Source organism: Dromiciops gliroides, chromosome 5 (genome assembly GCF_019393635.1).
Source record: "Dromiciops gliroides isolate mDroGli1 chromosome 5, mDroGli1.pri, whole genome shotgun sequence".
Classification (NCBI taxonomy): domain Eukaryota; kingdom Metazoa; phylum Chordata; class Mammalia; order Microbiotheria; family Microbiotheriidae; genus Dromiciops; species Dromiciops gliroides.
In genome coordinates this window covers 91,252,469-91,264,719 of record NC_057865.1, presented here as the reverse complement: position 1 = coordinate 91,264,719, position 12,251 = coordinate 91,252,469, and the positions used below count along the sequence as shown (strand labels likewise).

The following is a 12,251-nucleotide window of genomic DNA, read 5'->3' as shown; positions in this document are numbered from 1 at the left end:
GTGAAAAATGATGAATGAATACAACAACAGGAAGTTGTATCAAGTTTCCTACAAGATCCTTCCAGTAAATTACAACTATCCAATATTATGAGTCAAATAATCATTTTTCAAATTTATTTTTTAAAAAAACAATAAAATTCAGAGATCCTTATAGGTACCGACAAAGCAAAGTTAAGCGTTATATACATACACATGCACACAAAAGATACACATACATATGTTTAGATAGAAGAAACAACCTATCACCACTCCATTATAAATGAATAGGGGGGGGCAGCTAGGTGGTGCAGTGGATAAAGAACCAGCCCTGGAGTCAGGAGTACCTGAGTTCAAATCCAGCCTCAGACACTTAACACTTACTAGCTGTGTGACCCTGGGCAAGTCACTTAACCCCAATTGCCTCACTAATAAAAGAATTCTGGATTTAGAATTTAAACACCCAGGTAAAAATCTAAGGTCTATCAGTTCGTGAGTGCTGTTGAGCAAAGTTATAACCTGATCCCAATCTGCAAGATACAAGTTTCCTACTGTGAACCTCATCTGTTAATTATGGTTGAATTAAATTATTTCTGAACTCTCCTTCCAATAGTACATCTTGTATAATTTTACTTCTATGACATCAATTTCCTCTATTTATATCCTATTTACATCATTTAGCATCTAGGAAATCTAGTACCTTCTTAGTATCTTTTAGTATCTTAGTTATCTTTTGTGAAAAGCACCTAGGACAGAGCCTGGCATGCAGAAGACACTTAATATTTGTTGATTAAATAAAATAGGGCTTAGTAATGCCCCTGCACCCCAAACCAAGAGCCTTTCTGATAGGTAACCTGAGTGCTAAACATCTCAAGAATAAAGCAGAGTTATCCTTTGTCATTGGATGAATTAGTATTTATAAATAAACTATCCTACCTTAGGTAAACTGAATTATTTCTTATAGCTATAATGTACACTTCTATTACAAATACGAATATAGATGCTACTGTCAATATTAAATGTTAATTTCTTAAAAAGCAAAAAAAAAAAGAAATGAGGCTAGGGAATGAGGAAATAAAACTATTTCTATAGGATAAGAAAACAGGGAATGGACATAACTTATTTTTACAGGTTGACATTTAGTATATTAACAGCTATGATCGTTTGTTTTTTTTTTAAAGCCTTCTGATAGAGAAAATTACAAAAACCATCTAATTTTATAGACAGTATTGCAAACAGAAATTAATAAAATCTTTTAAAATCACTACAGCCTTAATAATTATGAAAATTTGAACAATCTCTAAATTCAAGCTAATACAGGAAGTAATAGAACATTCAAGCTGGAAAGATGCAGGAGTCATCTAGTACTATCACTTTATTTTAGAATAAAGAAATTGAGGGGCACCTAGGTGGCACAGGAGACAGAGCACCAGCCCTGGAGTCAGGAGGACCTGAGTTCAAATCCGGCCTCAGACACTTGACACTTACTAGCTCAATGACCCTGGGCAAGTCACTTAACCCCAATTGCCTCACAGCCCCCCCCAAAAAAAAACTCAAAAAAAACCCCTCAAAACAATAGAGAAATTGAGGTTTTAGAGAGAATAAAATGTAACCAAAGGCAACCAATGGTGGGGAGAGAAGTGTTGTCACAATTATGCCTAAGTTACCTGTCATCTTCTCTAGTGTTCTTTCCATAAGGATTTCCTACTTTCTTATACGGCACTCTAAAATAGTTTAAAAGGTCTTTCTTATTGTTTCATTTAGTACTTCCATTCTTCATCAGGAACCAGTCACATAAGGACAACACAACAATGCTTTGTACTCATGTTTGTGATTAGATCATTCTCCTCAAGCAAAAGTGCTGGTTAGTTATTCTAAGGTAAATTAACTTTGAGCTGTTCCATAGGCCACAGAAACATCTATTCCTCAAGTAATTCAATGGAATCTACATATTAACAGCAATTTCCTAACACAAAACCATGATTTTGTTGTGAAAGAAAAAAAAAGCACAAAATAAAATCTAATTCGTGTATTTTATATGTAGCAAATATAAACACACTTCAAAATTTTTTTTAAAAGTTTCTGATAAGCAAATAAACTTCCACGGTAAAACTTTCATCAACATTTTAACAAGGACATTTATAGAATGAATATGTATAAAGCAAAAATATACACAGCACTATTTTATGATAGAATCAGTAAAATAACTCAAACATTAAAATCATCAAGCACAAAGCAGTTCTCTGTCTACTGTGTAATGCTCTATTACTACTTAAAAATAAAACAAAAAATGAATCATGCCTCCTTACCACTTAGAATTTCAATTTGATTGGTGTCTACCCACTCAGTTAATGTAAACACCCTTTACACTTCAGTTTGGGTTATGGTTTGGCTATGTTTGTGCTCATACTAATTTGTCTAGTAAACAAGCACCAAAAGAGTTTTAAAAACCGAAAACCTCTTCTAAAAAAGCTTAAAATGCTTAAATAAGAGGAAATATATGTTAACACACAATATATGTGACTTTGTGTGTGCCCACAGAGAGACAAATACATATGAAAACATACGCTGTTACCAAATTTTACCAAAAAAGTAACTTACTTTCTCTGTCCTCTTTGTTTACGTGGCACTAAATTTTGTATTTTTTCACTGGTTCCATCGCTGTTGTCATTGATATCCTTCCTGTTCAGAGGTTGTTTTTTCCAGGGTGTGATGAATTCTGGTGTTGGACTGAACTGTTTTAATTCTCCTTGTCCTAATGAGCTTCTCTCACCACAGTAACAAAAAACACACAGTTGTTCACTGATAGAAAAAACAAAAAGGAAACAGGAGTTTGGGGAGGATTGGGGAGGTGGAGAGATTGGGAAAGAGGTTTTCGGTTTTTAAAACTCTTTTGGTGCTTGTTTACTAGACAAATTAGTATGAGCACAAACATAGCCAAAAGTAAATGAAGTTCTATTATACTATAGATTTTATGGGAAATTCCAATAAAATTGTAAAAAAAAGAAAAAAAAAAGAAAGAAATCTACAATATAACCCTGAATGGATATGTGAAGCTTCTTCTCCTCTATATATCTCACAATCCTTCAGTAATCACCATTTTCCCCTCTTTTACTGAAGTTTCTGATGAAAAGGTAGGTGGTCCTTTCATTCAAAGTGAACCTTTGATTCCACATCACCCTATCTCCAATATGCTATCTTGTTACTCATCTCTACCCTTAACTAATCTTTAGCCTTTCCCAATCCACCAATTTCTTCCGAGCTTCTTGCCAATATGCTCCCATCTGAGGGGAAAAGGGTAGGCAAAAGAGGAAGACCCCCATTTAGACAAGTCTATACCCTCAAGTTATTGTTCTCTCCTCCCTTTCTCAGGCCAACTCCTAGAAAAAGCTACCTAAACTCACTGACTACAACTTTCTCACTCCTTTTGAAATATGGCTAAACAAATCACTAAACTACAACTGTTCTTTCCAAAGTTACAAATGATTTCTTCATTGTCAAATCTGGTGATCTTTTCTCAATACTCCTATTTCTTGAGTTTTCATTAGCCTTTGACACAGACTATTCTGACTTCCTGGTTTTTCATGACACTGTTCTCTTTTGCTTCTCTTCCCTTTTTTCCCCTCATTGAACTCACTTTTCATTAACATCCTTTGCTACATTACAAGGTACCCACCACCTAGGCGGCCCAAAGAATAGAGGGTTGGACCTGAACAAATGAGCTCAGAACCAGCTTCAGAAACCGAACCCTGGGCAAGGTAAGTCAGTTAACCTTTCTCTGCCTCAGCTTCCTCAACTATAAAAAAGGAATAAATAACAGCATATACTTCACAATGTTGTAAAGACCAAATGAAATAATATCTGGAAAATGCTTAGCACAATGCCTGGCATATAGCAAGAGCTTTAAAAATGCTTACTCCCTTCCCATTCAACTTCTATCTTCCTCAGTGTCTTCATTTGTAGATAATAATAGTATCCCCTGTCCTAGGGTTGCTGTGCACATCCTGAGTTTTATTTCAAGTGTTGAAATCTTAAAGTATTGCACAAACACTCTTCTCATTTATATCATGACCCTTAACTATAGGAGGCTCTTTTCTATCAATTTCCTATTATATCTAGGGTCAAATATAAATTCTTCTGCTTTGCATTTAAAGCCCTTCACAACCTGGCCCTAATCTACTTTTCCAGCCTTATTAAGTTTAATTAATTCCTTTAATATATTCTCTGGTGCCTTCAATTTGCCCTTGCTACTGCTCTTCATTCATGATACTACAGCACAATTCTCCATGCCATGACTGGCTTTTCTTCACGTCTAAAACACATCCCCACCACTTCACTAATCAAGTTTCAGACCACATTATAGCGTTTCATTCAGAATGAAGCCTTTCCAACTGATCTTTCCCGCCAACATGAATTTGCACATTCTTCTCCTCGACAGAACAGAATTTAAGCAGTTTGGGGTCAGGTAACATTCTCAGTTTTGTTTTAGTCTCCATTTCTAGCACACTGGGCTAAATGTTACCCTTATGTGATCACTCCTTAACGGAGAGGAAACTTTTATCCAAGAAATAGGGTAAGATGCAGATGAAGTAGAAACTACCATTCCTATAACTGGCAAGGTAATAAAAATCTGTGAATTAAGTATAATTTGGATTTCATCATATTAATATAATCCATAATAAATATTCACTTCTAAGGGACAAAAGAATTAAGTCTAATTTTCAACATCGATGAACAAACTAGAAAATGGGCAGAGGGGAAGGAAAGACTAAATTCAATTACCACCAAGGCTTTATTATAAGTATTTATTCTACAATGGGTCAAACATCACAGTTTAATTGCTCCAAAATTCTGACCAATACCTGAATTCCTTGTATAACATGCTTGACTTCTACTTAAGCATTCTGTTTGAATACTAACAGTGATAAACCATAGTCCATTTCATTTTAGCAGAACTTAAATAGTTAAGTTCTTTTATAGACTAAGCCCAAATTTCACCATACTTATTGTCAATTACTATGTTGGCCAAGGTCTTAATAGGACAAAAGGACCTATAAAATTATTTTCACCTGTAAATCTATGGTCTCATCTTCAAAAATATTAATTAGTCCAATAATTAACATTTATTTAAAAAATTTAAAGCTTACAAATAGCAGTCATATATTTAACCATAGATAGGCTTAATAATTTTCCTGCTACTTAAAAACAATGCCTAAATATGCTTTCTTCCTTAACAACCATATTTTCCTAATACTGCCCCAGCCATGAGTCCTCTAATGGGGCTTCCACCTGCAGCCTCTAAATTTAGTAGCTGCCCAATTTGTAGTAAAGTTTCAATACTCCCAAAATTACACTATTTACCATACAACTCAATAACTTTCCCCCAAATACAACTTCATTATCTAGTGCTACTGCATTTATTCTCCCTCTAACCTGATTTTAGCCTCTACTCCAACAGATACAGTAGAGCTGGTGGATTCCTCAGACACTGAGCGCTGGAGAGCTGGTGTTAGCTGCTTGTTGCTGTCCACTTCTGTTTCACCATCCTCTTCTGCAGATTGTTCTTTGACTTCTGTTAAACAGTAAACAAACACAAGAAAATTCTATTTTCCATAATTATATAAGTAACTGCTAAACTTGCTTTTCTAAGTTTATCTGCATTCTGTAAAATAATTCTACTAAAAAATAATTCATCACATTACTTACATGCAAATGTCTAATCTGCCTCTGAAATAAGATTTAACCAAATATTAAAATATTTGTTTTGAAAAAATTTTAGAAACCCTGAAGCATCACCTCTATCAGAGACATCAGACTATATACAGACAAAACAGTTTCATATCTATCAGCCAACAAGCATGTATTAAGCTTTATGTGATAGGCGCTTCTCTAAACAATAAGAATATTTTTTAAAGTCCAGAATAGTCTGGGGCTCCTCAAGAAGAAAACATTCTAACAGGGAAGGCAATATTTAAGTAACTGGGTATATAAGGAATAGTAACCTTAAGTGGAAGTTGCTAACAGATAAGTTGATAGTTGGGAGAAACAGATTGGGATATTGGAGAAGAGATGGATTTTCATATCTTGATAAAAGCTAGAGAAATAGAATGGGCAGTGAAGAGAATATTCTAGGCACAGAACAACAGAAAGTAGAAACAGAATTGTGAGTTATCAAGCCAGGAACAGCAAGTTGGAGTATGTTTCAAAATTGTAAAAGTGTGTGGAGGGAGGAATAAAATAATAAGATGGAACAGCTAGGTGGTGCAATGGATAAAGCACCAGCCCTGGATTCAGAACCAGAGTTCAAATGAGGCCTCAGATATTTGGCGCTTACTAGCTGTGTGACCCTGGGCAAGTCACTTAACCCACATTGCCCCACCCCCCCAAAAATTTCTTAAAGTAATAAGATAGGGAAAAATAAAAAGGAACCGGGTTGCAACAAGCATTTAATGGGGGGAAAAAAGGACTTTATATTTTACTCTGAAGGTAGGTAACAGGGAACTACTGAAATTTGATAGATTGTGTGGGTGGAAGGTACATTGGCACTCCTAAAGCTGAGGAGGAGAAAGAATTTCAAGCATAGAGATTAAAGCTACTTAGGCCCTAGGTGGTAAAACTGTGGGTCTGGAGTCATCAGGACATGACTTCAAAACTTCCCTCAGATACTTATTAGCTGAGAGACTTAAGTAAGTTACCTAACCTCTGTTTGTCTCACTTTCTTCAACTGTAAAATGAAGATTTAAAAAGCACCTACACTTCACAGGATTATTGTGAGACTCAAAGGAATCTGAAAAATCTGTAAAATGCTTAGTACAGTCCCTGTCACATAGTAGGAGTTGTACATAAATGCTTATTTCCTTCCTCTTGTCCTCGACCCATATACCCATGAGAAGACTATCTCAACAATCCAGGGAAGGGATGATGAAGTCCTGAACTAGGGTGGTCAATGTCTTAGTGGAAAGATTACTAAAAATATCAGAGACATCAATGGGAGTAAAAATGACAAGAAACGGTAATAGAATGGATGGATACTTGGTTAAGTGTGAGGAGTCGTGGATAACACCAATGTTGCATGAAAGACAGCAACACGTAATTCCAAAAGGGAACTGAATTTTGGTTTCCAAAACAAGTTCTGTTTTGAAGATGTTGAGTTTGAGGTACCTAACAAGGCATCCACTGCAAGATAGCTAAAAGGTAATGCTCCACAATCAGGGTAACACAAAATCTAGCAGTTTCTACATTAAAGGATCGGAGGGCATGGAATACGATACTCCAGATGGCAAAGGAATTGGGATTACAACCAAGAATCACCTAGCCAACAAAACTAAGTATAATCTTTTGGGGGGGGGGGGGAGGAGAATGGAACTTCAATGAAAAAGAGGACTCTCAGGTATTTGTGATGAAAAGACCTGAACTGAATAGAAAATTTGACTTTCAAATACAAGACCCTTGAGAAGCATCAAAAGGTAAACAGGAAAAAGAAATCAAGAGAGATGTTAAAAGGTTAAACTGTTTACATTCCTACATAGGAAGAAGATACTTCTAACTCATAAGAACTTTCTCAGTATTAGGGCAAATGACAGGAATAAATTTGGACAGGGGACAGGTGGGAATTGATTATGAAGAGATGATATCTGCAAAGCATTTTTTTTGTTTATCTTTTATTGGGGGTGGGGGTTGTTGGGGTTGGTTGGCATGCCTGGGGTTCAGCAGTGGGTGAGGGTCTCGTGCCTGAGGCCAGATTTGAGCTCGGGTCCTCCTGGGTCCAGGGAGGCTGCTTTGTCCACTGTGTCACCTAGCTGCCCCATGATGACATCTTTAGGGTGCAAGGATTGCACTGGGGGAGGGGGAAAGGGAGAAGTAGAATGTGGTGAAACCCCACATGAAAGAAGCAGGAATGGGCTTATGGGGGGCCGGAGGGGGGTGGGGGAGATGGAGATGGAAGTGGGTAGTGAATGGGTATTATACTCATCAAAACTGGTTCAAAGATCTTAATTTCATCAGAGTTGACTCAAGGAGGGAACAACACACAAACTCAATTGGGTGCAGTAATCTATCTAACCTTGCAGGAAGGTTGGAGGAGAAGGGGATAAGGAGGAATGAAAGAAGGGAGGGCAGACTGGGGGAGGGGCTGTCAGAAGCTAAACACTTTTAAGGACGGATAGGGTAAAAGAAGATAGAAAAAAAATAGAGTAAATAAAATTTCTGTTGTTAGTATTGCTGTGAGGGGCTCACTGCCAGGAACATTTCAACTCATTTGAAGTATCCATTGCCTTGTGAGGAGCAACATCTTTCCACATTGTTGTTGTTCAGTTGTATCAGTCATGCCTGCCTCTTCATGACTCCATTTGGGTTTTTTGTGGCAAAGATAATGGAATGGTTTGTCCCTTCTCATTTTACAGATGAGGAAACTGAGGCAAACAGGTCTAAGTGACACAGCTAGTAAGTGGCTGAGACCACATTTGAACTCAGGAAGATGAGTATTCCTGACTTTAGGTCTAGCACTTTACCCACTACATTACCTAGCTGTGCATTAGCATATTAGTAGGGATCAATGTTTTTTTCTATTAACCCATTAGTATCCATTGGTATGAAGAGGATTTAACCACAAGATAGATATGTGAAAATGAGAAGGGCCATCAATTTGAGAGAAGGTCTGTCAGATAGCGGAAAACATTTCAGTGATGTGGTGTGGGATGGGGAAGAGGAAGCATGGGATAGTTAATCATTCAGTCAGCATACATTACTTGAGTAACAGATATATGTAGGGTCTGTCCTCTTAAATGTAAGGAATAACAACAACAATAGCATCACCATCACCATCTTCATCATCAACAATCACAATAAAAATATTAATGATATCAAAAAGGTAAATGCTGATGTATTACTGTAATAGAGGAGAGAAACCAGAGCCAGATACAGATATCAAATGAAACAGTATAATATAAGAGAGGGTTATATAGGATGTGGACTTGAGAAACAGGGATGAAAAGAAAGTAGAAGTGACTAAGAAGGGTCAGACAGAGAACAAGGAGGGAATTTCTTCATACAAAAAGAAATAGGGGCAGCTAGGTGGCACAGTGGATAGTGCATAGGCCCTGGATTCAAATCTGGCCTCAGACACTTGACACTTACTAGCTGTGTGATGCAAGGCACTTAACCCCAACTGCCTCACTAAAAAAAAAGAAATAAACTTCGAATAAGAAAAACAGTGTCAAATACTATAGAAGTCAAGAAAAGATGAAAATTGAGAAAATACGCATTATATTTAGCAATTAAGAGATCACTGACAACTCTAGAGGAGAGTTTCAGGAGAACCATGAAGATGGAAGAAAGACTGCAAAAGTTGGAAACAAAGAGGAGATTAAATAAAAGCATCTAGTGTGAACAACTTTCTCAAGGGGCTTAGTTGTGAAGTGCAAGAAGTTGGTTACACTTACTAGCTGTGAGGCCATGGGCAAGTCACTCAACCCTCATTACCCTGCCCCCAAAAAAACCCCACAAACTTGGTTAAAGTGAAAGGTTTCTAGTTTGTGTTTTTAAGGAAAAGGAAGGTGTAGAAAAGCAGAGATAATAGTGGGGTAAAACTTAGGAAAAATATGGTAGATGATTGTAGAAAGGTTAGCCTTGTCCACAGGGGCAATTTCTTTATAAAAAGAAAAGAAGAGGGGAATGATGGAAGATTGGGGGGGGGGGGGGAGAAGGATGCTTCCAGGAACTGGTCAAGAATTGCATATGTGAAAGAGCTGAAGGACAAGAGACTGCATCAGATCTTACTCTTTGGACAATTTGTTTATTGTTCTTTAATGCCATCTACTCACTGTCAGGGTCAGGTTGTAAAGGGAAAGAATTTGTGAGGACAGACAGTAATGTAATAAGAGAAAAGAGTGTTAATTAAACATTAAAAAAATACACAGAAGAAAGCATATAAGTTTTAAAAAGAGACATGCAGATGAGGCAAACACTGTTATTACTATTCCTTTAAACTTAGTATAAACTATAACACTGTCCATGAAAATATTTTAGTTTCATATGCAATTCTCTTTTCTGATCTTCCCATGTCAAAATGTTAATATATGTGATATATTTATGATAAAGTAAAGATCTTAAAAGAATTTTATTCCTGAACAGCTTTACTTAAAAGTATTACAGGGGTAGCTAGATGACACAGTGGATAGAGCACCGGCCCTGGAGTCAAGAGTACCTGAGTTCAAATCCAACCTCAGACAACACTTACTGGCTGTGTGACCCTGGGCAAGTCACTTAACCCCAATTGCCTCAAAAAAAAAAAAACAACTTTTTTTTAAGTATTACATAACATCTAATTTATGGAACAAATGTATTGCTATACAATCTGTTTAAAACATTGGTTTTGCCTCTTGACTACAAAGCCAGCTCCCTTTTCAATTGTACTCTAATGACCCACAAAGCACATCCCATATATTATCTCCTCAGGTTGGAACAAGTATCATTACCTGCTGGCTCCAATCCTATTTTAGTTTTGACAGAATTTTGTTGCTATACTGAAATGCCAAGAGTGGCTGAACATCATTATAAATGATGATTTTTTTTCAAATATCAGTTGGTTTTACAAGGCTCCTCAATTCTCTTTCAACTCTGGAATTATAGAGCTCTTTGAATCAATACTTAACATCCTAGTCAGCCAACTATAATTCTAATTAATTCTACCTGGAACAACTTCTCCTAACCATACCCACTCAAAAAATATCCCCCATCCTTGAGGGAATTACTCCACCCAGCTCTGGAGTAGCACTGAACTGTCTTCATTAGGGAATGATCAAAAATAAAACAAACCCACTTAATAGCCAGCTCCAGATCACACATCACATCCTATCTTACCAGTTCTGGCTCTCCTACCTCTTACACTCAACCCCATATTTTTTAATTTTTTTTTCTTTTTGGTGATGCAAGAAGAAAATAACACAAGTAACTTCTCAGACCTTCCCGCATGATCAAGCCAAAAACCTCCAAATAATGCCATAGGACAATTCCTAGAGCAGCAAAACCCACAAAAGGATGGGGTGAGATTATTTTCCAGCCAAATACAGTTTAGAATGTCAGGAGTAGGGGGCTACTGTGCCAGGGCCAAAGTGGAGTTTAACCCTACCATCACGCCAACACAGATCCAGCCCCAGGTTGGCCACCCAGCCCAGCCCATGCTGACATAGGTCAAGACCTAGCCCGCGATGTGCAAATCCAGCCCAATGATGGCCACCCAGACCCAGGCTGTGCCGACACAGATCCAGACCCAGGCAGCCTGTGCCAGAGAAAGAGACCCCCAGAGCTTCTGAACTGGATGCAAAGCCAGCATCTTCTAGTTCATGGTCTGGTGAGAGGTCAGGGGGAGATTGCATGAGTATCTGATGGGCCTGACCTGTGCAGGGAAACAGTCTTGAGTGGTGGCAGCAGCCCGGGTCAGGGAGGGGCAAAGGCTTGCCAGAGTTTTCAACCTTAGCAAAACCAAATTTTGTTTCCCAGGTTAAAGAGCAAGTAGGCATGGGGTTATTTACAGACCACAGAACAGGCCAGGTGAGTGAAGAACCTGCTTCTCCTTATTAAACTGATCTACCTGGGACCCCTTGAAGCTTGGGACAGTGTATCCTGGAATCAGTACCCCCACTTTAAGGAGTTAAAAGTCAAGAAATAGCCTGGCAAGATAAGCAGGCAGAGGGGGCAGCTAGGTGGCACAGTGGATAAAGCACCGGTCCTGGATTCAGGAGTACCTGATTTTAGATCAGGCCTCAGACACTTGACACATACCAGCTGTGTGACCCTGAGCAAGTAACTTAATCCCCATTGCCCCACGAAAGGAGGGAAGATGGGAAGGAGGGAGGGAGGGAGGGAGGAAGACAGACTTTGAAGATAATGTAAGTAAGAGAAGTAGAGGAGGGGGCAGCTAGATGGCGCAGTAGATAGAGCACCGGCCCTGGAGTCAGGAGTACCTGAGTTCAAATCCGGCCTCAGACACTTAACACTTTCTAGCTGTGTGACCCTGGGCAAGTCACTTAACCCCAATTGCCTCACTAAAAAAAAAGAGAGAGAGAGAGAGAAGTAGAGGAAAAAAATGGAAAGAAGAAAATAACACCTTAAAAAATAGAATTCTGGGGCGGCTAGACAGCACAGTGGATAAAGCACCAGCCCTGGATTCAGGAGTACCTGAGTTCAAATCTGGCCTCAGACACTTGACACTAGCTGTGTGACCCTGGGCAAGTCACTTAACCCCCATTGCCCCACAAAAACAACCAAAAAAAAAA

General features: G+C 38.1%; 1 protein-coding gene across 9 annotated transcripts in view; it reads right to left on the bottom strand.

The window, feature by feature from the left end:
* KMT2C (lysine methyltransferase 2C) overlaps nucleotides 1-12,251 on the bottom strand; it is a 272,195-nt gene that overhangs the window by 186,696 nt on the left and 73,248 nt on the right. For all 9 annotated transcript variants that reach the window (XM_043966872.1, XM_043966877.1, XM_043966874.1 and 6 more), the window contains exons 3-4: nucleotides 5,410-5,548; nucleotides 2,578-2,778 (exon numbers count right to left, since the gene is read on the bottom strand). In XM_043966872.1, coding sequence (XP_043822807.1) covers nucleotides 2,578-2,778; nucleotides 5,410-5,548 — 340 coding nt within the window. The remainder of the gene's footprint in view (nucleotides 1-2,577; nucleotides 2,779-5,409; nucleotides 5,549-12,251) is intronic.